General features: G+C 48.9%; 2 protein-coding genes across 2 annotated transcripts; one reads left to right on the forward strand and one right to left on the reverse strand.

Annotated features, from left to right (window-relative positions):
• Positions 1–1,862: 1,862 nt before the first annotated feature.
• On the reverse strand, positions 1,863–7,421 carry FHIT (fragile histidine triad diadenosine triphosphatase). Its single transcript, XM_075573885.1, has 2 exons — positions 7,155–7,421; positions 1,863–5,923 (listed from the first exon to the last, which is right to left on the reverse strand). The coding sequence occupies exon 2, from the start codon at positions 5,412–5,414 to the stop codon at positions 4,968–4,970; it is 447 nt and encodes a 148-aa protein (XP_075430000.1). The 5' UTR covers positions 5,415–5,923; positions 7,155–7,421; the 3' UTR covers positions 1,863–4,967.
• Positions 7,252–26,142, forward strand: SLC25A17 (solute carrier family 25 member 17). Its single transcript, XM_075573884.1, has 9 exons — positions 7,252–7,447; positions 8,651–8,711; positions 15,900–15,966; positions 19,180–19,331; positions 21,662–21,778; positions 22,676–22,821; positions 24,998–25,093; positions 25,376–25,458; positions 25,827–26,142. The coding sequence occupies exons 1-9, from the start codon at positions 7,334–7,336 to the stop codon at positions 25,960–25,962; spliced, it is 972 nt and encodes a 323-aa protein (XP_075429999.1). The 5' UTR covers positions 7,252–7,333; the 3' UTR covers positions 25,963–26,142.
• Positions 26,143–27,066: the final 924 nt, after the last annotated feature.

Here is a 27,066-nt window from a genome sequence, read left to right on the forward strand (position 1 = left end):
AATTTGGACGGGGACAGATACTCTGCAGACGTTTGGTCTGATCCAACACAGGAACCCCTTCATGGTAATCAAAAAATAAGTCTTTTGCTGAAAAGAATCAGTCATGTCCCTGCCTTTGAAACACACCAATCTGCTAAATTGGCATAACTTCAGTTCCAGAGGTCCTAGAAACTTCCTGCAGGGGTCCCCCAATAATGGACCCTGGGGCCCAGTAGGACAGCCTATCCCCACCAATCCTAATCCTTTAGGGGGTCGAGGTTCATCCCAGTAAAAAAGGGGACATTGGAAGTTTTATTCCTGCATTTCTAACAAAGGAACAACTGGCCAGATGACAACCATTCCTTGCATACTAATGTGTCTGCTTGCATGTCCAATGAAGCCAGGTGGGGGGGCCCATCAAAGGTAGTAATCTAAATTGAGAGGACTCTTTTGTGTAAATGGGGCTACTTCTCACACCTCCCGGTCTGTCAACCAGGAAACCTCTTGGGCAGGCCTGAACAACCCGTAAAGTGAGAAGGGCCGAACTGCTCCAAGGAAAAAAAAATTGGGTCGCACAGGTAAAATCATCATCATCTCTCCTCCAGCACCTCGTGGGGGAGGGAGAGAGCGGGCTCGTGGGGGAGGGGGAGAGGACTCGGGAGGGAGGCGGAGGGGTAGAGAGGACTTGGGAGGAGAGCAGAAAGCCGCCGCGGGCCGCGTGTTGTGCTGGCCTTCTCTTGGGTGTAATCTAACACTCCAAGGGAATAGAGTGTCAGCAGTTCATGCCTAAATCAGATCTGAAGAGGCCAGATAAATCCCTTTGATGCGCGCAGACATTCTGGCATCTCTCTGAAGTTTGAGGTATAACTGAAAGCCCCAAACTGCTCCTGTGTGTCTTAGAACAGCTCAGCCTGTCTCTGTCTGTTTCTGCACCCGGTTCTTGAGGGGACTGTATCTGCATACCTTGCAGGGTGTACTGTGAGTCCTTGTGGAAACTAATTTCCTGGGTCCTGCTTGAAGTAGGACTCTGTGGACTATCGCAACTAAACCCGTCTGTCTGAGGGGCCCGGTTCCATACGCTCTGGTGCATTCTGAGCCAAGAAACCAAGCAACCAAAGTCTTTTTAAAGACTTTCTCCAGCCATCAGCTTCTGCCTGCCGCAGAGAGCCGATACCTATTAACCCTTGCAACAACTAACCAGTGGAGGTCGATCCCCGGACTACTGGGACAGCCTCTACCGGTAATTGCACCAAGGACTGTTTTTATCTATTGTGCGCCCCCGCTCTCCAAGTGGCCCCCAGGACATTGCTGTACCCCATAACGGTCTGTTTCCCCAACCCAACAGGGACTATTGTGGCTACCCCTGGCACCACCTGTGGGTAACCTACTCAGTGGGGAGAAATCCAATCCTTTCCCAGGTTAGAGGTGGGTCACAAAGTGGATAACTGGGGGTTTTGTGTATGTGTGTGTGCTTCCATTCTGTTGCCCTTGCAAATAAACATAGTTTCTTGAACACCATGTCTTGGGTTGGCGAACCAACGAACTTGCGGGGTCTGCTCAGTACCGTTACGTGACAGACGTGGTGGCCTTTGATGGTTCGATCTTCTTGCTGTCATATAACGCTTGGAAGAAATGTTTAAATTGGGCTGTAATCTGCGTGGGGTCGTGTGTCAGAGTACCATTAGGGAGCCGAATTGCATGTATGTTGTGCGTAGATTGTGTATTGCGCAACTTGCTGGCCAGCATACTGTGGGCCTTACTGCCCCTCTTATATCGTTTTTGGAAAGTCCAACGCATTGCTTGTACTATCTGATAGCAATACATTGAGCTCGCCCCGAGCAGGCCAGCAAGGTCGTGATCGGACAACTTGGATTTATGTGTGCTCTCCAACTGTGCCAGTTTAGCTGAAAGGGCCTCATGCTATGCTCATCCTATGCGTGCCGATTCTGATAAGTGATCCTCTGATGAATGCTCGTGCACCTTCCCAAATAGTTGGGAAAACAATATCTGGGGTGCAATTAGACTCAAAAAATAATTTGATGTCATCTTCTAGTTGAATAAGAATCTCAAGGACAACGAGCAGTGACTCATTTAGGCGCCATTGCCGTTTCATCCCTAGGGAGGGGGACAGATTGGGGATGATTAGATCATGCCATAGTCGATCTGACTATGTGATATTGTGTATACCAGTTTGTGAAATCAGCATCTACTAGGAATAAATCAATCGGGGAGTAGGATATATGTGGCACAGAGAAAAAGGTGTAGCTAGATGTCTACTAATTGCTGGGCCTTTATGTAGTTCAGTAATATTTTTTAATCTGATGGGACAAGCCCTACCACGGGAACCCTTCTAACACGGGATCTATCCAGATTATTATTCAACACTGTGTTGAAGTCCCCGCCTATTATCAGTGTGTCCTTCCAAACATCTTGTAATTGAGTGAAGTATTCGAAAAATTGTCCCCTAGATGTGTCGGGGGCATAAAGATTTGCTAGTGTGATCCGTTTCCCCCAAGCATATCAACCAGTCACAAAATGTCCGTCTTTATCCTTCTTTGTCTGATCAGGCTTGCATGGAACACCATCCCTGATAAATATAGCTGCAACTCTTTGCTTGCCCGAAGCTGAGGAAAAGTACCACAGGCTAAGTTGCTTGTGGAAGTATGTAGTTGGCAAATGTCTCCTAAAGTGTGTCTCCTGAAGAGATTATGTCCACAGCCTCCCACCTATAGTTTGTGAAAGCGAGTCTGCACTTGCGGTTGCTATTAAATCCCTTAACGTTACGGGATATTATTTTAAGAACTGACATAGTAAGAGGGAGATACACTGCACAAATACTTAAAAGCCAATTTGGAGTGAGCGGTGGAGAAGATGAGCACAGCATTTAGTTTGATATAGGTGTGGGGGGAAGAATGGGTGACCATAAATAATGGGGTAGAAAAAAGGGAGACCTGGGGGCATAATAAACCAAAAAGGTCCTGGGAGGACACAGGGTCTGAACCCAGACGTAGTAATAAATATAAAAACCTCATAACAGAAGTTAACATTTAACAGAGTGCAGGGGGGGGGGAGAGAGCATAGGGGGCAATGAGGCCTACATCGGACTTCCCTTACAGGAGTATTACGAGAGCTAGCATAGACCATTCACACGCTTTAGAAGCATCCTTGGGGGCAACCACAGGATCATCTCTGACTATTTCGGGAGTATGAGACCACCCGATACCTGCTGGGCGAAGATCTCTGCAGGGGGTCTTGAAGGGTCTGGAACTAGTCTTTTGGCCTCAGTTCCACATCTGTGGTGAGAGTACACAGGGGGTTTGTCTTTCACCTCAGGTCGTGGTTCAGTTGCAGGAGACCTTCTTCTGGAGCTTGCTCTCCTCCACGGTTCAGGGTTCCTTTCCCGGTTCAGTGGCCTGAAGACTTTACGGGGCCCCTCGAAGGCCCAGCTGCTCCAGAAATCTATGGGATTCTGCCGGGTATGGCATTGAGATCTGGGCTCCTTCCTTCATTGCTGATAGGGGAAATAGAAATCCCCATCTATATTTAATATTTTCTTCTCAGAGTGGCCGTGACTTCTTTAAGGTTTCTGCGTCTCTGTAGTGTAGTTGGAGATAGATCTTGGTATATTTGTATCATAGCCCCATCAAAGTAAAAATGTCTCTGGGAGCATCCGGATCCAGATTCTTAGGTCACAGGGCTCTGTGTGCTCTGTCCATTTCGAAGTGAGGGAGCAATAGGTCAGGGCAGAGCATACCGAACAGACGGGGAAGATATCATCTCAGCACTTGGACCCCAAAAACGCAGAGATTCTTGCGTGGCACTCGATTATCTTGTTCTTCTTCGGACATTTCATCTATCTTAGTCTTACCACCTCATGGGCGAGCTCCTCTTGAGCTGTGGATACATCAACCATCTTGCTCTCCAAATCATTTGTCCACTCTTCCAGTTGCCCAAGCTCTCCTCTGAGGTCTTTCATCGCCTGCTGTATTTCAGAGTGAAATGCTGCTTTCAGGTCGGTAAATAGTTTAATGTATAGATGCTTTACGTCTTGTTTAGTGCTTGTCTATATGTTTGCCTCACCTTCCCTTTTATCTGTGCTGTGGAGAGCCGCCATCTTGGATCGAACAGAGGGAATCTTCTCTTTTTTGGGGTTTGCGTGGACTGTCCCCAGCGAGTGGCTTTTGGGGTTTGCGAGACATTGGGTTTATTGTGGGTGTTTCCACTGTATTCTCCGGGTGCTGGTTCCGATCTGAGTGGTTTTATATGCTGCACTGCTCTTAAATGTTCCTCTCGGCCACAGAGCTGCGCTAGGAGGCAGCTATCTTGCCGCCCTCTGCGATAGCGCCCATGTTAACTTCCAATCAGTGCAGGATTTTCCAAACTGCAATTCATGGGAAGATTGGTAGGTCTTTCGTTTTCCGTGACTCCACCCGATTTCAAAAGGTGTTTTTTCCCCCCCAGGGAATAGGGTGGGTATTGCTTTCAGGTCATCATTCCTTTTTTGTGTATAAGAACAAAGGGGAATGTATGAGGACGGTGCAATTTGCTCTATACCAAGTAGCAGAAATTTCCATTTGCGTCAATTAGCGCCAGCGACAAATGTATGATCATTTTAATTAATGTTTTAATACTTGATACTTTGGCGCAAAGTAACATAATTTACACCTGTTTTGGTGCAAGGCCCGAATTTGCACAAATTAATAAATATGGTAGCAAATCTAAGTCACTGCAAACATATCCAAAGTTGATACATAGACAGTGGCAATACTTCAACTACTTTGAACCTGTTGATGCGTCTTTGTTAGTATGCCAGGGCTCTCGTGTTGTGTTGGCATCACAAGATGGGTTAAAGTAAACAAAAGCTTTAATTTGCTTGCAATTAAACTTTAATTTCTATTCACAAATACAGCCCTGAATGAAGTGATCTTGAAAAGTCACACTGAAAGCAAACTAACAGGAGTGTTGACACAGCTCCCTCAAGGGCATAACTAGAAATATTTCCTGAGCGATGCTGCCTCGGTTTCCATCTCTTCTTCAGATCGCCATCTCCCGGGGATGTCCTGTCCTTCTTTGTCATGGTCTTGTAGTTCATCGTACACCTTGTCGTTCCTCTCAAAGTCTCCTGTTCTCCTGGGCAGGATATGCACATGGACATGTTGGACAGTCTGTCCAGCTTCTGGCCCGTCCTGGACAGAGATGGTAAGAGAGGTGCCACCAAAATGTTTTTCCACCACACTGGCCACCTTCTGGACCGTGTTGAAGAGGTCACTTACTTCCTCAGGTCTCAGCTCTCGGAAGCGCTCTGCAGGTCGCAGTGGGCAAACTAACACGTGGCCTGGTACTACCGGCTTTCTGTTCACTAGAGCGAAGGAAAGTTCAGACTTTAGGAAAACGACTGTCGGCTTGATAAGATGTTGACCGAATCTCAAAGACATGGCAGAAGGCAGTGCCAAGACACCTCTACCTGCTCCAAGACTTGGGCAAAATGATCCACTGACAGTCACTCCAAACACCACTATTAATATTTATAATTAAAAGGGGATTTATTTTATAACAGCTCCCCCTTCCTGCTTTTATAGCATATTCCAAAATAGCATAGAGCTGCCTCCCAATATTTAACAAGCGTAGATTTTCTTCCAAGCAAACACAGTATAACTGCTCTTTAAATCACTTCAACTACTGCCTGGAACCTGTGTCTTGAAAAAAGCGTATAGTTCTGTAGCACAAATGAAGTGTCCTCACTCTTGGTTACGGGTTTCTTTAATGAACGTTACCAGCTAAGTTCACCATCACGTCTTTTACAATTACATATGAATGACTGTCCAATACAGCAATCTTGCAGTGTTTGAGTAAAGACGGTAGATCAAGGTAGAGAACTTCCAGCCTAATATCTTGGGTCTTTTTCAGTGTTCAAGAAGTATAAAGATCTCAGCTCAACGTGTAGCTGCAGACGGTAAAATAAAGAAGCAAAAGTTATAAGGAATATCAACATTTAACCCTAATCATACTAGCATTTTTATGGAGACCCCACCCATAGTAATTTATTCTTCTATGGCATTTAATATTGAAAGGCAGGTTTTACACTTAATATATACATATAATCAATGGGGGATAAAAGTTCTAAGTTTATATCCGGAGCACAATTTGGCATGAATTACTTCCTTTAGAGTCTAGATCAGACAGAGGATTTATAATGCAACCAGATCTGAAAGTATTTTGAATTTGGGTAATTGTAAATGGAGCTTCTACACTACCACGCAGGCCGGAACACAGCCCATTAACAAACAAAAAACAACATTTTTTTGCAGCCGATGAAACAAATGGAGAAATTGCAGGTTTGAATAGAGGTGCACACAAACACAATTTAAAATAAGATTTGTGTGTGCCAGCTCTGCAATAAAAAGCAGTTTGCGACACTTAACACACAGACCGCTATCATTTCATCTTTTGTGAACTCTTATGTTGGCTCATTGAAAAATATGGCAATCTTATAAATAATTATTAAAAAGCCTGATCATCATCAGCCCGCATTACCATTATTCCTAAATGGAAGGAAATGTTTAATGTGAATGTTACCTGATGTAGACACACACACACACACACACACACACACACACACACAAAAGCAAATATGCAAATACAACTGTATGCTCATCTGTATGTCTTAGGCAGGTCTGCAACCCCGCCTTTCCCCATCATCACCCAGCATACAGCACTTCCACTGCAGCAAGGGATTCTGGGAAATGACATGCAAATGAGCACACAGTGTCACTTTTTGCCTCAAAAACCATTTTTAACATGGTTCCCTATAGGGAATATATATATTCAGTCAAATATACATACATCACTGGCCTGCCAAATGCAAATCATTGACTAGGTAGTCTCACTCAATCCCAACAGCAATAATCTCCTAAATTAAAATCACCCGGCTTTATTAAAGTCACAATTCGCATAATAAAACATTTATTTCTCATGGTTTTCTTTTCTGATTATTTCACAGCCTTATTTGATAATGGTTGTTTTTTCCCTTTCCCCTATCTCTTCCCTTTATGATATATATATATATATATATATATATATATATATATATATATATATATATATATATATATATATATATATATATATATATATATAAAGCATATTATATATATACAGCTGTATAGTAATCATACCTCTTGCAGTAAAATGGATCTAAACATCACATTGCAATGTTGAGCATGGAGATGCGGAAGCAGATTCTGAACGAGGCTTGACACGCGGAAGTTGGGTGTGACACGCGGAGGTGAGGAGTAACACCCGGAAGTGGAGCGTGTGCTTGGCTGGCAGGTGCTGTGTGAGTACAGCGAGGAGGATGCGGGAGCCGGAGATGCCAGCTGCGGGGGATCTGGAAGTGGCTGGGGATGAGTCCATGGTGGGATCGATCCTCTCCTATGAGAACCTGGTCCATGCTGTGTCCGGGGCAGCGGTGAGTAGCAGTGGCTGGACATGTGACTGCAGTGATACTCCAATCAAACTCATTGATCAAGGGCAGTTTCATTGATGATTGATTTAATCGATGATGGTACTTCTAGGATCATTTGGGATCTGTATACCCAGACCCTCCAACATTGGGCACATGAAAATAGATGCACCAGTTCCCCCTGTCATTGTGGGGTACAGGAGCTTACAAGCATGGAACTCCTATGAAGTTCCCACGTGCAGTGTGTTATACGCAGAGATCAGGTTGCCCTGGTATGTCTGTATATAATACATATGTAGATAACTTCCCTCTGACGCGCAGATTAATGATCCAATCAGCCAGGGATCCCTAACTTGCTGAAGGTTCTGAGTGTCACCCAATGGGAGACCGACCAAGATAGGTGTGGCTGGTGTTAATAGGTAGATGACATGAACAGTAAGTGTACATTACCTGCTGTATAGGTACAGTTAAAGGTGCAACGCCATGTAGCCAGCAACCCCCCCAAACTTTTGTAAACAAGCTAATAGGCTTCCTTAAATAAATCTAGCCGTGCTAAAGCAACAATTTGGCCCCCTTTTTCCCCCTGTAAATTAATTACAAGTTACATTTCTTCGGGGCCTCTGAATGGGAGAGTCAAGCATTGTCTTAACCCTTAGATCACCATGTATTCATCAGTAAGCAAATCCAGATGAGGGGGGGACGAAGACTGTGCAAACTCTTGTTGACCAACAGACATATATATCTTTGTTGTAAAGTCTATTAGGCGTTAACCAAAAATCCTACACAACTTATTAATGATGTGGGTACTGGTATAAACATGATTGGGTGTAATTGGCAAAACGTTTATAAATATAACAAGTAGTTTTCGTCTGTACCACACAACGCAATCATACTTAGAGCATTAGAAATCACCAGTTTTATATTAATACAGTATAAATAGCTCCTCACAAAGGAGATTGTTCTATATTATCCGAAGCGGACTTTAGGCTGTTTTTAGCCAAAAATCCCATTAACTTCAGTTGGCAATTCCGGCTACAAAAGGCCCAGACGGCCCTGCGGATAACATAGCATTACGCCCAAAAGTCTTAGTCTGATTGCCGGAGAGCAGATGGTTTCACCTGTTCATTAGGATCCCAGTTAACGGTTACAGATCTCTGCTTTCCTGTGCTCTCCGCTGTGCCTTTAATGTCTCCGATCTTCCTCCTGAAGGGCAGCGTGACGGCCATGTCCATCTTCTATCCCCTGGACACAGCTCGACTGAGATTACAAGGTAATGGGGTTTGGTTCCCATAGATCGCAATGTCTTTGTGACCGTGAGTGCGGAAGGGCGCGGCCTTCTAGTGTTCTGGTTCCTATAAAGACAGGTGCATGATCCAATGTTGTGCATAAAAACGGTTTGCCAACAGCCCTCCTGGAAGTAACGTTGTGTGTGTGTGTGTGTGTGTGTGTGTGTGTGTGTGTGTGTGTGTGTGTGTGTGTGTGTGTATGTGTATATTCTCAAATAGGAATATTACTGTATGCTCATTTGCATGTCTTAGGCAGGTCTGCAACCCCACCTTTCACCATTATCACCCAGCACACAGCACTTCCACTGCAGCAAGGGATTCTGGGAAATGACATGCAAATGAGCACACAGTGCCACTTTTTGCTTCAAAATAATTTTAAACATGGTTCCCCTATAGGCTTAAGACATGCAAATGAGCATACAGTTATATTTCCATTTGCTATATGCTTTGCTTCAGCTTTGCATGACCAGTGTAACCAACCCCACACTGAAGAGACCCATTAAGGTCGAAACAGTCTGTCTGTGAGTGGGTTTACTGGCTATGCATCTTAACTCTGGCTGTGCTTAAAGCTGTGACCACGCAGCAAGCTTAAGCCTATAGGGAACCATGTTTAAAATGGTTTTGAAGAAAAAAGTGACACTGCCCATTTGCATGTCATTTCCCAGAATCCCTTGCTGCAGTGGAAGTGCTGTGTGCTGGGTGATAATGGTGAAAGGCGGGGTTGCAGACCTGTCTAAGACATGCAAATGAGCATACAGTTATATTTCCATTTGCTATATTCTTTGCTGTGGAGGGTTTTTGTCACTTTTTTTTACTCACCATAAGTGTGCGCACACACACACACACACACATACACACACACACACACACTAGCTCTATATTGTACAAAAATCTTAATTGAAGTGAACGGTCCACTGTAGAAGAATTCTTTCCCCCCACATCCAATGATCAACATATGTGAATCATAGTATGTGTGTTGCTTCACGGAAAGCGTGGTGGATTCATTGAGTAGCCTCCCAGCAGAGATGGGAAGGAATTCAAACATGCTTGGGATAGACCTAAGCTTATCCTAAATACGAAAGAAAGACCAGGATCACATGGGGTCTGAGGTTTTACAGAAGATGGTAAAATATGTCATTTTTTAGTTACGTTTTAAAAATGCTGGGAGGGGGGTGTTCAAGTCCATGAGATTGCACCACTGTGAGATAATACAGGTTCTGGTCAAGAGCTTGTAACCTAACCCAGTGGTTCCTCAATTCTGAGGAACCCTGACCCTCTCTAATAGTGCGTCTGAGATCAGATGCATTGTAAGGAACCCCAATCCCCCTCTAATAGTGCGTCTGAGATCAGATGCATTGTAAGGAACCCCAACCCTCTCTAATAGCGCGTCTGAGATCAGATGCATTGTAAGGAACCCCAACCCTCTCTAATAGCGCATCTGAGATCAGATGCATTTTAAGGAACCCCTACCCTCTCTAATAGTGCGTCTGAGATCAGATGCATTGTAAGGAACCCCAATCCCCCTCTAATAGCGTGTCTGAGATCAGATGCATTGTAAGGAACCCCAACCCTCTCTAATAGCGCGTCTGAGATCAGGTGCATTATAAGGAACCCCGACCCTCTCTAATAGCGTGTCTGAGATCAGATGCATTGTAAGGAACCCCGACCCTCTCTAATAGCGCGTCTGAGATCAGGTGCATTATAAGGAACCCCAACGCTCTCTAATAGCACGTCTGAGATGAGATGCATTTTAAGGAACCCCTACCCTCTCTAATAGTGCGTCTTAGATCAGATGCATTGTAAGGAACCCCAACCCTCTCTAATAGCGCGTCTGAGATCAGATGCATTGTAAGGAACCCCAACCCTCTCTAATAGCGTGCCAGAGATCAGATGCATTATAAGGAACCCCAACCCTCTCTAATAGCGCGTCTGAGATCAAGTGCATTATAAGGAACCCCAACGCTCTCTAATAGCACGTCTGAGATCAGATGCATTTTAAGGAACCCCTACCCTCTCTAATAGTGCGTCTTAGATCAGATGCATTGTAAGGAACCCCAACCCTCTCTAATAGCGCATCTGAGATCAGATGCATTTTAAGGAACCCCTACCCTCTCTAATAGTGCGTCTGAGATCAGATGCATTGTAAGGAACCCCAATCCCCCTCTAATAGCGTGTCTGAGATCAGATGCATTGTAAGGAACCCCAACCCTCTCTAATAGCGCGTCTGAGATCAGGTGCATTATAAGGAACCCCGACCCTCTCTAATAGCGTGTCTGAGATCAGATGCATTGTAAGGAACCCCGACCCTCTCTAATAGCGCGTCTGAGATCAGGTGCATTATAAGGAACCCCAACGCTCTCTAATAGCACGTCTGAGATGAGATGCATTTTAAGGAACCCCTACCCTCTCTAATAGTGCGTCTTAGATCAGATGCATTGTAAGGAACCCCAACCCTCTCTAATAGCGCGTCTGAGATCAGATGCATTGTAAGGAACCCCAACCCTCTCTAATAGCGTGCCAGAGATCAGATGCATTATAAGGAACCCCAACCCTCTCTAATAGCGCGTCTGAGATCAGATGCATTATAAGGAACCCCAACCCTCTCTAATAGCGCGTCTGAGAGATGCATTGTAAGGAACCCCAACCCTCTCTAATAGCGCGTCTTAGATCAGATGCATTGTAAGGAACCCCAACCCTCTCTAATAGCGCGTCTGAGATCAGATGCATTGTAAGGAACCCCAACCCTCTCTAATAGCGTGCCAGAGATCAGATGCATTATAAGGAACCCCAACCCTCTCTAATAACGCGCCTGAGATCAGATGCATTGTAAGGAACCCCAACCCTCTCTAATAGCGCGTCTGAGATCAGATGCATTGTAAGGAACCCCAACCCTCTCTAATAGCGCGTCTGAGATCAGATGCATTGTAAGGAACCCCAACCCTCTCTAATAGCGCGTCTTAGATCAGATGCATTGTAAATTATTTTCTAGGGACGCCCAGGGAACCCAAGTCTTCCTTGGAACCCCTGTTAAATAACACTGACCTAACCTTTGTGGCTGATGGCACGAGTCAGGGACCCAAGTTATCTTCTGTTAGTGCAGGTGACAGAGGTGGGCAAGTTAAGTCTTGCAGGCCCTGTTCCCATCACACATCAGGCTCAGCGCCAGGATCACCAACGCCTCGCTATGTATAAACCGGTTACAGATGCACTGTCCGTACCTGGGAGCCTTAACACCATGTCTGATGTACACACAAAGCTGGCTCTGCTTCTTGTGGTGTCTGAGTTGAGTCCACAATGGAGAGGGGGAGAGATATCTCTCTCCTGTCACCCCATACCAATGTCCAATTTAGTTGAATTAGAAATAGTGCACGCAGTAACACGCAGAGTCATGTAATAACACGCAGAGTAAGGTAATAACACGCAGAGTAAGGTAATAACACGCAGAGTAAGGTAATAGCACGCAGAGTAATGTAATAGCACGCAGAGTAATGTAATAGCACGCAGAGTGATGTAATAGCACGCAGAGTGATGTAATAGCACGCAGAGTGATGTAATAGCACGCAGAGTGATGTAATAGCACGCAGAGTGATGTAATAGCACGCAGAGTAATGTAATAGCACGCAGAGTAATGTATTAACACGCAGAGTAATGTATTAACACGCAGAGTAATGTAATAACACGCAGAGTAATGTATTACCACGCAGAGTAATGTAATAGCACGCAGAGTAATGTAATAGCACGCAGAGTAATGTAATAGCACGCAGAGTGATGTAATAGCACGCAGAGTGATGTAATAGCACGCAGAGTGATGTAATAGCACGCAGAGTGATGTAATAGCACGCAGAGTGATGTAATAGCACGCAGAGTGATGTAATAGCACGCAGAGTGATGTAATAGCACGCAGAGTGATGTAATAGCACGCAGAGTCATGTAATAGCACGCAGAGTCATGTAATAGCACGCAGAGTCATGTAATAGCACGCAGAGTAATGTAATAGCACGCAGAGTAATGTAATAGCACGCAGAGTCATGTAATAGCACGCAGAGTCATGTAATAGCACGCAGAGTCATGTAATAGCACGCAGAGTCATGTAATAGCACGCAGAGTCATGTAATAGCACGCAGAGTAATGTAATAGCACGCAGAGTAATGTAATAGCACGCAGAGTCATGTAATAGCACGCAGAGTCATGTAATAGCACGCAGAGTAATGTAATAGCACGCAGAGTCATGTAATAGCACGCAGAGTGATGTAATAGCACGCAGAGTCATGTAATAACACGCAGAGTAATGTAATAACACGCAGAGTAATGTAATAACACGCAGAGTAATGTAATAACACGCAGAGTGATGTAATAGCACGCAGAGTAATGTAATAGCACGCAGAGTTATGTAATAACACGCAGAGTAATGTAATAACACGCAGAGTAATGTAATAACACGCAGAGTAATGTAATAACACGCAGAGTAATGTAATAGCACGCAGAGTCATGTAATAGCACGCGGAGTAATGTAATAGCACGCAGAGTAATGTAATAGCACGCAGAGTAATGTAATAGCACGCGGAGTAATGTAATAGCACGCAGAGTCATGTAATAGCACGCAGAGTCATGTAATAGCACGCAGAGTCATGTAATAGCACGCAGAGTAATGTAATAACACGCAGAGTAATGTAATAGCACGCAGAGTCATGTAATAACACGCAGAGTCATGTAATAGCACGCAGAGTAATGTAATAACACAAAGAGTAATGTAATAGCACGCAGAGTCATGTAATAGCACGCAGAGTAATGTAATAACACGCAGAGTAATGTAATAGCACGCAGAGTAATGTAATAGCACGCAGAGTCATGTAATAGCACGCAGAGTCATGTAATAGCACGCAGAGTCATGTAATAGCACGCAGAGTAATGTAATAGCACGCAGAGTAATGTAATAGCACGCAGAGTAATGTAATAACACGCGGAGTCATGTAATAGCACGCGGAGTAATGTAATAGCACGCGGAGTAATGTAATAGCACGCGGAGTAATGTAATAGCACGCGGAGTAATGTAATAACACGCAGAGTCATGTAATAGCACGCAGAGTCATGTAATAGCACGCAGAGTCATGTAATAGCACGCAGAGTCATGTAATAGCACGCAGAGTAATGTAATAGCACGCAGAGTAATGTAATAGCACGCAGAGTAATGTAATAACACGCAGAGTCATGTAATAGCACGCAGAGTAATGTAATAACACGCAGAGTCATGTAATAACACGCAGAGTCATGTAATAACACGCAGAGTCATGTAATAGCACGCAGAGTAATGTAATAGCACGCAGAGTCATGTAATAGCACGCAGAGTCATGTAATAGCACGCAGAGTAATGTAATAGCACGCAGAGTTATGTAATAGCACGCAGAGTAATGTAATAACACGCAGAGTCATGTAATAAGCACGCAGAGTCATGTAATAGCACGCAGAGTCATGTAATAACACGCAGAGTCATGTAATAGCACGCAGAGTAATGTAATAGCACGCAGAGTAATGTAATAGCACGCAGAGTAATGTAATAGCACGCAGAGTCATGTAATAACACGCAGAGTAATGTAATAGCACGCAGAGTAATGTAATAGCACGCAGAGTTATGTAATAACACGCAGAGTAATGTAATAGCACGCAGAGTAATGTAATAGCACGCAGAGTAATGTAATAACACGCAGAGTAATGTAATAGCACGCAGAGTCATGTAATAAGCACGCAGAGTCATGTAATAGCACGCAGAGTCATGTAATAACACGCAGAGTCATGTAATAACACGCAGAGTCATGTAATAGCACGCAGAGTCATGTAATAGCACGCAGAGTCATGTAATAGCACGCAGAGTCATGTAATAACACGCAGAGTCGTGTAATAGCACGCAGAGTCATGTAATAACACGCAGAGTCATGTAATAGCACGCAGAGTCATGTAATAACACGCAGAGTCATGTAATAGCACGCAGAGTCATGTAATAGCACGCAGAGTCATGTAATAACACGCAGAGTCATGTAATAACACGCAGAGTCATGTAATAGCACGCAGAGTAATGTAATAGCACGCAGAGTAATGTAATAGCACGCAGAGTAATGTAATAGCACGCAGAGTAATGTAATAACACGCAGAGTAATGTAATAACACGCAGAGTAATGTAATAACACGCAGAGTAATGTAATAACACGCAGAGTAATGTAATAACACGCAGAGTAATGTAATAACACGCAGAGTAATGTAATAGCACGCAGAGTCATGTAATAGCACGCAGAGTCATGTAATAACACGCAGAGTCATGTAATAGCACGCAGAGTAATGTAATAACACGCAGAGTCATGTAATAGCACGCAGAGTCATGTAATAGCACGCAGAGTCATGTAATAACACGCAGAGTCATGTAATAACACGCAGAGTCATGTAATAGCACGCAGAGTCATGTAATAGCACGCAGAGTAATGTAATAACACGCAGAGTCATGTAATAAGCACGCAGAGTCATGTAATAAGCACGCAGAGTCATGTAATAACACGCAGAGTCATGTAATAACACGCAGAGTCATGTAATAGCACGCAGAGTCATGTAATAGCACGCAGAGTCATGTAATAGCACGCAGAGTCATGTAATAGCACGCAGAGTTATGTAATAACACGCAGAGTAATGTAATAGCACGCAGAGTAATGTAATAGCACGCAGAGTAATGTAATAACACGCAGAGTAATGTAATAGCACGCAGAGTCATGTAATAGCACGCAGAGTAATGTAATAGCACGCAGAGTAATGTAATAGCACGCAGAGTCATGTAATAGCACGCAGAGTAATGTAATAGCACGCAGAGTCATGTAATAACACGCAGAGTAATGTAATAGCACGCAGAGTAATGTAATAGCACGCAGAGTCATGTAATAGCACGCAGAGTAATGTAATAACACGCAGAGTCATGTAATAGCACGCAGAGTAATGTAATAACACGCAGAGTAATGTAATAGCACGCAGAGTAATGTAATAGCACGCAGAGTCATGTAATAGCACGCAGAGTAAGGTAATAGCACGCAGAGTAATGTTACACTGGCCCCTCGGGTAGGAATGGAATTACAATAGTATCCGTGGTGCCAAACCCCAGGGATCTGCTGATTTGCCTTCGTCTCGCTTTATCCCAGTGGACGAGCACAGGAAGTCGCGCTCCACCCCGGCTGTGCTGATGGAGATCATTAAGGAGGAGGGGCTGTAAGTACCTTTTTTATATGCAACTGGGCTGGGAAACCCAAGCACACAGAGATCTGGGTTTGCGGTCCTGTTCTGTTTGATAGGGAACCCAACAGAACATTTCTCACAAGCGGGTCACTCCATCTCGGACCTCTCTGTACTGAAGGGACCATTGGGAAACGCACTGGAAACAGCCATTTGGGAGATGGAATTTTTTTCCTGCATCATTTCGATCCCCAAAATAATGGTTTGATCGGACATTTGACGCACTATGACAAAGACGCATAACCGCGTGGTCGCCCAGTTGAACTTCTTAGGCTGCGCTTATAGTCCCGGCGACGCGATGGTGACGTCAGGCTGCGGTCGCTGGAAAAATCAAATTGAGATGACTTCCAGCGATTGCGAACTAGCCGTGGCGTCGCGCTTACTGTAAGCGCACGCGACGGCGGCAATGCATGTGTTTTGATGTGACGTGCGTCGCCGGCACTATAAGCGCAGCCTCGGGAGCTTCTGAATTGGAGGCGTTTCTCAATCAAGTGGGTTTCTTTACCCTTATTAAGCTACTAATGTTTAAATCGGTGAGACGGACCCCAAATCCCGGACGCTCACAGAGCATCTCTAAAAGGAAGAGGTCTATTTGGTCCCTAAAACAACCACATCTGAAAGTACCCAGCGCTGCTGGGGAATTCTAACAAATGTACTCTCTCTCCTTCCCTCCCCCTCGCCCCCCCTCTCTTCCTCTCTCTCTCTCTCTCTCTCTCTCTCTCTCTCTCTCTACCCTCTCTCTCTCTTTACCCTCTCTCTCTCTACCCTCTCTCTCTCTCTACCCTCTCTCTCTCTCTACCCTCTCTCTCACTCTACCCTCTCTCTCACTCTCTCTCGCTCTCTCTGTCTCTCTCACTCTCGCACTCTCTCTCACTCTACCCTCTCTCACTCTCTCTCGCTCTCTCTGTCTCTCTCACTCTCGCACTCTCTCTCACTCCGGGGGCCCCGTGATATAGTGACTACGTCATGCCCAAAGGACTATTTTTTTTCGGGATCACGTCCTGCGTTCAGACGGGGCGTCGTGGTCACCGCACTGTGCCGGAGGGCCGTGGTCACCGCACTGTGCCGGAGGGCCGTGGTCACCCCTCTGTGCCGGAGGGCCGTGGTCACCCCTCTGTGCCGGAGGGCCGTGGTCACCGCACTGTGCCGGAGGGCCGTGGTCACCGCACTGTGCCGGAGGGCCGTGGTCACCGCACTGTGCCGGAGGGCCGTGGTCACCGCACTGTGCCGGAGGGCCGTGGTCACCGCACTGTGCCGGAGGGCCGTGGTCACCGCACTGTGCCGGAGGGCCGTGGTCACCGCACTGTGCCGGAGGGCCGTGGTCACCGCACTGTGCCGGAGGGCCGTGGTCACCGCACTGTGCCGGAGGGCCGTGGTCACCGCACTGTGCCGGAGGGCCGTGGTCACCGCACTGTGCCGGAGGGCCGTGGTCACCGCACTGTGCCGGAGGGCCGTGGTCACCGCACTGTGCCGGAGGGCCGTGGTCACCGCACTGTGCCGGAGGGCCGTGGTCACCGCACTGTGCCGGAGGGCCGTGGTCACCGCACTGTGCCGGAGGGCCGTGGTCACCGCACTGTGCCGGAGGGCCGTGGTCACCGCACTGTGCCGGAGGGCCGTGGTCACCGCACTGTGCCGGAGGGCCGTGGTCACCGCACTGTGCCGGAGGGCCGTGGTCACCGCACTGTGCCGGAGGGCCGTGGTCACCGCACTGTGCCGGAGGGCCGTGGTCACCGCTCTGTGCCGGAGGGCCGTGGTCACCGCTCTGTGCCGGAGGGCCGTGGTCACCGCTCTGTGCCGGAGGGCCGTGGTCACCGCTCTGTGCCGGAGGGCCGTGGTCACCGCACTGTGCCGGAGGGCCGTGGTCACCGCACTGTGCCGGAGGGCCGTGGTCACCGCACTGTGCCGGAGGGCCGTGGTCACCGCACTGTGCCGGAGGGCCGTGGTCACCGCACTGTGCCGGAGGGCCGTGGTCACCGCACTGTGCCGGAGGGCCGTGGTCACCGCACTGTGCCGGAGGGCCGTGGTCACCGCACTGTGCCGGAGGGCCGTGGTCACCGCACTGTGCCGGAGGGCCGTGGTCACCGCACTGTGCCGGAGGGCCGTGGTCACCGCACTGTGCCGGAGGGCCGTGGTCACCGCACTGTGCCGGAGGGCCGTGGTCACCGCACTGTGCCGGAGGGCCGTGGTCACCGCACTGTGCCGGAGGGCCGTGGTCACCGCACTGTGCCGGAGGGCCGTGGTCACCGCACTGTGCCGGAGGGCCGTGGTCACCGCACTGTGCCGGAGGGCCGTGGTCACCGCACTGTGCCGGAGGGCCGTGGTCACCGCACTGTGCCGGAGGGCCGTGGTCACCGCACTGTGCCGGAGGGCCGTGGTCACCGCACTGTGCCGGAGGGCCGTGGTCACCGCACTGTGCCGGAGGGCCGTGGTCACCGCACTGTGCCGGAGGGCCGTGGTCACCGCACTGTGCCGGAGGGCCGTGGTCACCGCACTGTGCCGGAGGGCCGTGGTCACCGCACTGTGCCGGAGGGCCGTGGTCACCGCACTGTGCCGGAGGGCCGTGGTCACCGCACTGTGCCGGAGGGCCGTGGTCACCGCACTGTGCCGGAGGGCCGTGGTCACCGCACTGTGCCGGAGGGCCGTGGTCACCGCACTGTGCCGGAGGGCCGTGGTCACCGCACTGTGCCGGAGGGCCGTGGTCACCGCACTGTGCCGGAGGGCCGTGGTCACCGCACTGTGCCGGAGGGCCGTGGTCACCGCACTGTGCCGGAGGGCCGTGGTCACCGCACTGTGCCGGAGGGCCGTGGTCACCGCTCTGTGCCGGAGGGCCGTGGTCACCGCTCTGTGCCGGAGGGCCGTGGTCACCGCTCTGTGCCGGAGGGCCGTGGTCACCGCTCTGTGCCGGAGGGCCGTGGTCACCGCACTGTGCCGGAGGGCCGTGGTCACCGCACTGTGCCGGAGGGCCGTGGTCACCGCACTGTGCCGGAGGGCCGTGGTCACCGCACTGTGCCGGAGGGCCGTGGTCACCGCACTGTGCCGGAGGGCCGTGGTCACCGCACTGTGCCGGAGGGCCGTGGTCACCGCACTGTGCCGGAGGGCCGTGGCTCTCGGGCACTTAAAGGTTGAGGAAAGGAGTCCCCTACATACTTCATCAATAATAATACTAACAGTTCTTACCTCTCCCTGCAGGGCGGCTCCCTACCGTGGCTGGTTCCCCGTCATCTCCAGCCTCTGCTGCTCCAACTTTGTCTACTTCTACACCTTTAACAGCCTCAAAGCCCTCTGGGTGAAAGGGAAGGTCCCTTCCACGGGGAAAGACCTGGGGATCGGCTTCATTGCCGGTAATTATTGGTTAATATCCCGCGCGCGTTGGCGTTATTAATGCAGCGACTCCTTGGGCACATTCCTCGCGGGCGTTGCTGCCGCGCCGCTGTGCCGGCTGATCACAAGCATCAGGCGTCTCTCCCAAATCCTCTTCGTACCGTTTCATTGCATGGCTGAGGTCCAACGTTTCAACCCTGCAAGGGCCTTCTTCAGGGAGCAGACATGGATCGGTGTACGCATGCCCTGCCTTGTACACAGATGTACCCAACATTGGGAATGACCTGGGTATTTGCTACCATCTCTGTGGTGTACATGCTTATCTTTATTCATTATTTTATTATTTTGAAGCTCTGTTTCGCCGTATCATCTTTTTCCCCGGTTTTATGTAATATTTTCCTTTTTCGTGGTGCGGTGTTCCGGCTCTGCCGGCATTGGGCCCGCCATGTCTCTGGTACCGGCGGGTGACTGGTGTTCTGTGGGAGCAAAGGCGTGGTCTGCAAAAAAAAGGAATCTCGTTGGTAATATCCGATCCCTACTGGATGTGGCGTTGCGTTTCACGGAGGAGAACAAGGCCGCGGAACGGAGCGGAAATTTAATGGGGTTCAAGTCCGGAGACCCCCCGCTTCAATTCTGTATTCAAAAAAAAAAGAAGAATTTGCTGTCTTGGATTGCTCCTTTTTGTAGACGGGTCACTCACAGGGGTCACTCACAGGGGTCACTCACAGGGGTCACTCACAGGGGTCACTCACAGGGGTCACTCACAGGGGTCACTCACAGGGGTCACTCACAGGGGTCACTCAAGACGTGGAAACAGGGAGCAGGGGTCACAGACCTCCAAACTACTGCTTACCAATTCAAATTGTGTGTTTGCAATCATATTTATACACTTTTTACTGGGACTCTGCGTAATCAAGGAGCATTCCCTGCTGTCTCGCAGTCTCCCCGCTGTCTCGCAGTCTCCCAGCTGTCTCGCAGTCTCCCCGCTGCCGCGCAGTCTCCGCGCAGTCTCCCTGCTGCCGCGCAGTCTCCCCGCTGCCGCGCAGTCTCCCCGCTGCCGCGCAGTCTCCCCGCTGCCGCGCAGTCTCCCCGCTGCCGCGCAGTCTCCCCGCTGCCGCGCAGTCTCCCCGCCGCCGCGCAGTCTCCCCGCAGTCTCCCCGCCGCTGCGCAGTCTCCCCGCCGCCGCGCAGTCTCCCCGCTGCCGCGCAGTCTCACCCCTGCCACGCAGTCTCCCCGCCGCCGTGCAGTCTCCCCGCTGCTGCCGCCGCCGCCGCCGCGCAGTCTCCCCGCTGCCGCGCAGTCTCCCCGCCGCCGCGCAGTCTCCCCGCCGCCGCGCAGTCTCCCCGCCGCCGCGCAGTCTCCCCGCCACCGCGCAGTCTCCCTCAGCAGAGACCTGAAATGAGCATCGGTATTGTTTCTAGGCGGATAAACGGAGACCTCGGAAGCAAAGATGGTTTCCCCGAGATCACACGGGATGAGCGGGTGCGGGTGGGATAAAACGCGCACGCGTGTACTCGGCACCTTTATAAGAGGGACACTTGCATCCTCATCTCCGTATTCACAAGGCCTCTCTCTGTCTATGTGTGATGCCATTTAATGTATGACATCTGGAAGTATCAGAGAGGCTGAAGCGCGTTGAGATTCATTACTAATTCTCCCGACGTTTCTAACCAACTGGAAAAACACCAGTGTTCCTTGGGTTTGGTTCCGTCCTGTTTCTTGGGTTTGGTTCCGTCCTGTATCTTGGGTTTGCTTCCGTCCTGTTTCTTGGGTTTGCTTCCGTCCTGTTCCTTGGGTTTGCTTCCGTCCTGTTCCTTGGGTTTGCTTCCGTCCTGTTCCTTGGGTTTGCTTCCGTCCTGTTCCTTGGGTTTGCTTCCGTCCTGTTTCTTGGGTTTGGTTCCGTCCTGTTTCTTGGGTTTGGTTCCGTCCTGTTTCTTGGGTTTGGTTCCGTCCTGTATCTTGGGTTTGCTTCCGTCCTGTTTCTTGGGTTTGCTTCCGTCCTGTTCCTTGGGTTTGCTTCCGTCCTGTTCCTTGGGTTTGCTTCCGTCCTGTTCCTTGGGTTTGCTTCCGTCCTGTTCCTTGGGTTTGCTTCCGTCCTGTTCCTTGGGTTTGCTTCCGTCCTGTTCCTTGGGTTTGCTTCCGTCCTGTTCCTTGGGTTTGCTTCCGTCCTGTTCCTTGGGTTTGCTTCCGTCCTGTTCCTTGGGTTCGCTTCCGTCCTGTTCCTTGGGTTCGCTTCCGTCCTGTTCCTTGGGTTCGCTTCCGTCCTCTATCTTGTGACTGGACCTTTGGGTGACACAGGTTGGGGACGGAGCAGTCTCTTCTCTGACTGTTTATTCGCTGCCTTTATTAGGGGTCGTGAACGTCCTGCTGACGACGCCGCTCTGGGTAGTGAACACCCGGCTGAAACTGCAAGGGGCCAAGTTCCGCAACGATGATATTGTACCCACTACGTACAAGGGGATAGGAGGTAAGACGGGGGATGGGTAGGGACGATACTAACAGGATAGGACACCTATACAGATCTACTTACACATGTCTTCCCCTATGTGCCTATACATAGATAGGGGAGACCTCATATGTGCTTATACACCGATATGAGGTCTCCCCGTGTGCTCCTATACACAGATAGATGAGGTCTCCCCCCGTGCTCCTATATACAGATAGATGAGGTCTCCCCCCGTGCTCCTATACACAGATAGATGAGGTCTCTACCCCATGCTCCTATACACAGATAGATGAGGTCTCCCCCCGTGCTCCTATACACAGATAGATGAGGTCTCTCCCCCGTGCTCCTATACACAGATAGATGAGGTCTCTCCCCCGTGCTCCTATACACAGATGAGGTCTCTCCCCTGTGCTCCTATACACAGATAGATAAGGTCTCTTCCCCGTGTTCCTATACACAGATAGATGAGGTCTCTCCCCTGTGCTCCTATACACAGATATAAGATCTCTCCCCGTGTTCCTATACACAGATAGATGAGGTCTCTCCCTGTGCTCCTATACACAGATAGATGAGGTCTCTCCCCCGTGCTCCTATACACAGATAGATGAGGTCTCTCCCCGTGCTCCTATACACAGATAGATGAGGTCTCTCCCCCCCGTGCTCCTATACACAGATAGATGAGGTCTCTCCCCCGTGTTACTATACACAGATAGAAGAGGTCTCTCCCGGTGCACTTGAGAGCTCTTTTATACTGTACCTGTATATAGGTCCCTCTGCTACATGACAGATACGTAATGGCCCATGTTTACTCGGCAGCGCTATACCATAAGACCCCTTACAGCCCCGCATGGTTAAATCTGACATTGAAGTGGTGTTTGTGGACGCGTCTTGCTAACGGGCGCCCGCTTCCCTCCCCAGACGCGTTTCACCAGATCCTGCGGGATGAAGGGCTGCCAGCTCTGTGGAACGGCACCTTCCCCTCTCTGCTGCTGGTGTTCAACCCCGCCATCCAGTTCATGTTCTACGAAGGGTTAAAACGGCAGCTGCTAAGGAGGCAGGCAGAGGTACGGACGCAGGCAATCTCTCCTAACCAACAAGCTACACACGGCTGTGCGTGGCTTTCAGGACTGACAAACAGTCTTATCGCCAGAAGACACTAGATAAAGATTGTAAAACCCACCCAAAAATATTTAGTTTTCTGTGGAAATGTTTAACTTTCCCAAAACCTTAAATGGAATGAAGTTTTTTTTTTTTTTAAATTTATATTTATAAAAATGTTTTTGCCGGCAGTAACACACTGAGAGTTACCTCTCGTTTTCACGTATGTCCTGGGCACAGAGTTATAAGAATACACGGTTACATTAAAAGAACAGGGTTATACAGTGAGTTCAGACATGTCATGGACAGACAGCGTTGGAGCATTGGGTGCAGGGGATTGGAAAGGGGCCGTTGAACATGTTGAACCTGCCACTTCCCTTAGTCCCCTTTTATCCTGGCCGGGACTGACCCTTTAAACGTTGAAGAGAAGCAGATTGGCCGGCGCTCCCCTGGCCTGTGTCGTGCAGGAATACATGTTATGTATACATATAAGATCAGCGTCCTGGGCTCGCTACGGAGCTTTTTCCAAGATGGAAGCGGGACGGAAACGTCGATCTTTTAGGTATAAATAAATGTACGTACTTCTCCGAATTAATGGAGGGGCATACACCCGTGGCTGACCAAACGTGTGTCACGTATGTAGCGCCATCCGTGTACATAGCGCGTCACGGCATTAACACACGTGACAATAATAACCATTTTTATTCACTTGTTTTCACGTCGTGTAGTCGGTTAATGAAAAAATTAAAGATGAGCCTAGGAGGGCAGCACTGAATGTACTTTGATGTTTCGCTGATCTTGTGTCAGTCATTTATCTGGTATCTGACATAATAATATAACACATAATGGGAATAAGTGCTTCACACATAAAAGTAACATTAAGGAAATGGAGTCCCTGCTCCGATGAGCTCACAGTCTAATTGGTAGCTAGGGAGAACGTACAGAGACAGTAGGAGGGAGTTCTGGTAAGTGCGTCTGCAGGGGCCAAACTTTATGTATGAGCTGTAAAGTATCGGCCATGGAGCATACGCGAATGTTTCGTTACAGAGGTGTGTTTAAGAAAGATCCTAAAGGTGGAGAGAGGGGGTGCCAGTTTGATATTGAGGGGAACATTCCAGAGGTGCGGGGCAGCTTTAAACATTTATCCATATATTCAGCTTCTGTAGAAAGATCCGGTTTTCCGTTATAATAAACCTCCGACTTCCTGGGAAAAAAAGAATATCCGTTTTCCTAGCGGCCGAATCGTAGAAAGCGCGTTGTTTCGCTGCGCCGCTGTCCTCGGGGTACTGACGGCATTACAGTGGATTTGCAAACACGGAATAATAGGGAAATCGGAGGGGTTTAACAAATTTACAGAGATTTAAATAAAGAGCGTAGGAACCGGTCCTAGCGCGGGCTGGCGAACACGCATCCAACTCGGGCAAATACTTCAAAAATACTTTATTTCCTGTGATGTTTTTAAAAGAAAGACGCCACTCGCGCATTGAACCCGGGAAACACGTCATCCACTCTGAGCGTTATCGTCTTCCGCTCAGGGGCCACTGTGCAATAATTCTGCAGTTTTCTCTTTTGGAGAAGTATTGACTGGGGGGGGGAACACATCAGGGTTTATTAAAGATGGCCGCCTCTGATAAACCTTGCTCACATCCATTTAAAAAAAAAAAAAAGAGGCAAATATTTTGCCCATTTTTAACTACTGAATGTAAGGAGTCCACCATTAACCCCTTGAGTGCCAGTGGCGTATGCAACCCATTGCTTTGCTCTGGCATTCAAGGGGTTAAAGGTGCATTATCCACTTAAGGGAAAAAAATATATATTTTTAACATTGCTTCCAAATGAGCGTGCCAGAGGATCCTGCGTTGCGGGTGCGTTGCTAAGCACTCTGGCAGTGAGGGGGTTACACTGTCTGTCGCTGTGGCTGAAGTGTTTAAATGGGCGGGTCTCATGGGCTCTTTTAATGCGCTAAGAAACCATCTGCCACTCCTGGTAGAGAGAGGTACTGCGCTGGCACGCTGTAACGTTGGCCATACCCAGAATCCTTTGCACGTCAGGTCAGTGTTGTTGCTGTGATTGAATATGGTGCTTCATACCTATAATCCTGCCCCTTCTGCTTCTCCCCCCCCCCCCCCCTCACATGCACAGCTCTCGTCCTTGGAAGTCTTTGCAATTGGCGCAGTTGCCAAGGCGATTGCCACCACCCTGACGTACCCGCTACAGACCGTGCAGTCCGTGCTGCGGGTGAGTGCTGAATGTTGGTTGGCTTCTCTCTACGCCTGCTGTATGACATCACTCATACTGGTCAATGGTGACCACATAAGGCACCAAGCCCCTAATTGTATGCGTAGCAAAGTGTGATGTCATCATTCCTAGCAGCCAATCGTAGTGTCAATGCTGGAAAAGATGAGGTTTTCCATTGGGTATTTTGGACCTGCTGCATGTGTCTAGGGTCGGGGTGGGGGCATGAAGAACTTGTAGGGAACACCTAATTAATGTTTAACGTGACTCAATGTGACTTTGCAGTTCGGACATGAGAGACTGAACCCTGAGAAAAGGACTCTGGGAAGTTTGCGTAGTGTTATCTACCTCCTCCGACAGCGAGTCAGGTCTGTATGTTCATCTGTTGGTAATGACCTGTGACAGGCCTGCGCGCTGAGTGTGAGTGTATCCGACAGGCCTGAGTATGAGTGTATCACACAGGCCTGCACGCGGAGTGTGAGTGTATCAGACAGGCCTGAGTATGAGTGTATCAGACAGGCCTGCGCGCTGAGTATGAGTGTATCAGACAGGCCTGCGTGCTGAGTATGTGTGTATCAGACAGGCCTGCGTGCTGAGTGTGAGTGTATCAGACAGGCCTGCGTGCTGAGTATGTGTGTATCAGACAGGCCTGCGCGCTGAGTGTGAGTGTATCAGACAGGCCTGAGTGTGAGTGTATCAGACAGGCCTGCGCGCTAACGTCTCCTCCTCCTTCCAGGCGGCTGGGGTTTTTGGGCCTGTACAAAGGCTTGGAAGCTAAGCTCCTGCAGACCGTCCTGACCGCTGCCCTCATGTTCCTGGTCTACGAGAAGCTGACCAGCATCACATTCAGGATTATGCGGCTCAAGCACTGAGGAGATCAACTGAGCCCCGGCCAGCAGCCAGAGACCCCAGACACAGGCCGGGATTTCTCCTCTGCGCCCGGGGGATCCTCCGCTGGAAGTTGTACACACCCGGTCACACTAACTGCCCCCCCAGACTGTTCTTATTTTTCTAAGCCTAAAAGAATGCCAAAATAACACTATTACATTTCACCTGGTCTCGGAGGCTGGCGTTATTGAGGTCCGCATCACACACGGCGCCGACGCAATGAAACCCTACCCCGAGGGCGGCCAACTCCCGTCCTCAAGGGCCACCAACAGGCCAGGTATCGGGGATCTCCCTGCTTCAGCACAGGTGACTGTCATTTGGAGCCACCTGTGCTGAAACAGGGATGGATATCCTTAAAACCTCACCTGTTTGGGGACCTTGAGGACTAGAGTTGACCACTCCTGTCCTATCCCATTGAGCTTACAATCTAATTTGTATTGAAGCAGCATCGTCCATTGAGGAACCGCCCACCAAATGTGAACATGCAGTAACACTGGTCATAGTACCCCTGATACTACGTACCCCCTGATACTACGTACCCCCTGATACTACGTACCCCCTGATACTACGTACCCCCTGATACTACATACAAGAGACCATTTTCCCGTTGGGTAGTAATGTGGCGTTAGCGTTATTTGGCCAGACTGCTGGATGTTGGGGGCATTTTAAAAGAGGGTAAATTCCAAGGTTAATGCCCCTTTTTTTCAACAGGGGGTCTCTGGAGTTGAACCCCATTCATTTCAGCTCTAGGGACCACCCAAGATATGGAAGAAGGAGCTGCCTGTTCTTCATGGAGGTTTAAATCCCCTGAGCCATGCGGTCCAATAGGAAGAGGGCGGGGGGGGGGTTCCCTAGAGGGGGTACCGAGAGCTGAAATTAACGCAGTTCGCCTTCAGGAACCCCCTGCTTCATGTACATGTTAAAAATAGAGGTATCTTTATTAATCTAGGGGGTACTCTAAAAGGGACAGTCCCTCCTAGGACCAAAGTGCAATAATGCCAGCAATGTGTTTATTAAGGGGTCATTTCTGGGTGATTGAGACCTTTTTACGTAAATCTGATTTCTATAAGTATTTAAAGTTACTATTT

This window comes from Ascaphus truei, chromosome 17 (assembly GCF_040206685.1).
Source record: "Ascaphus truei isolate aAscTru1 chromosome 17, aAscTru1.hap1, whole genome shotgun sequence".
NCBI classification, from domain to species: domain Eukaryota; kingdom Metazoa; phylum Chordata; class Amphibia; order Anura; family Ascaphidae; genus Ascaphus; species Ascaphus truei.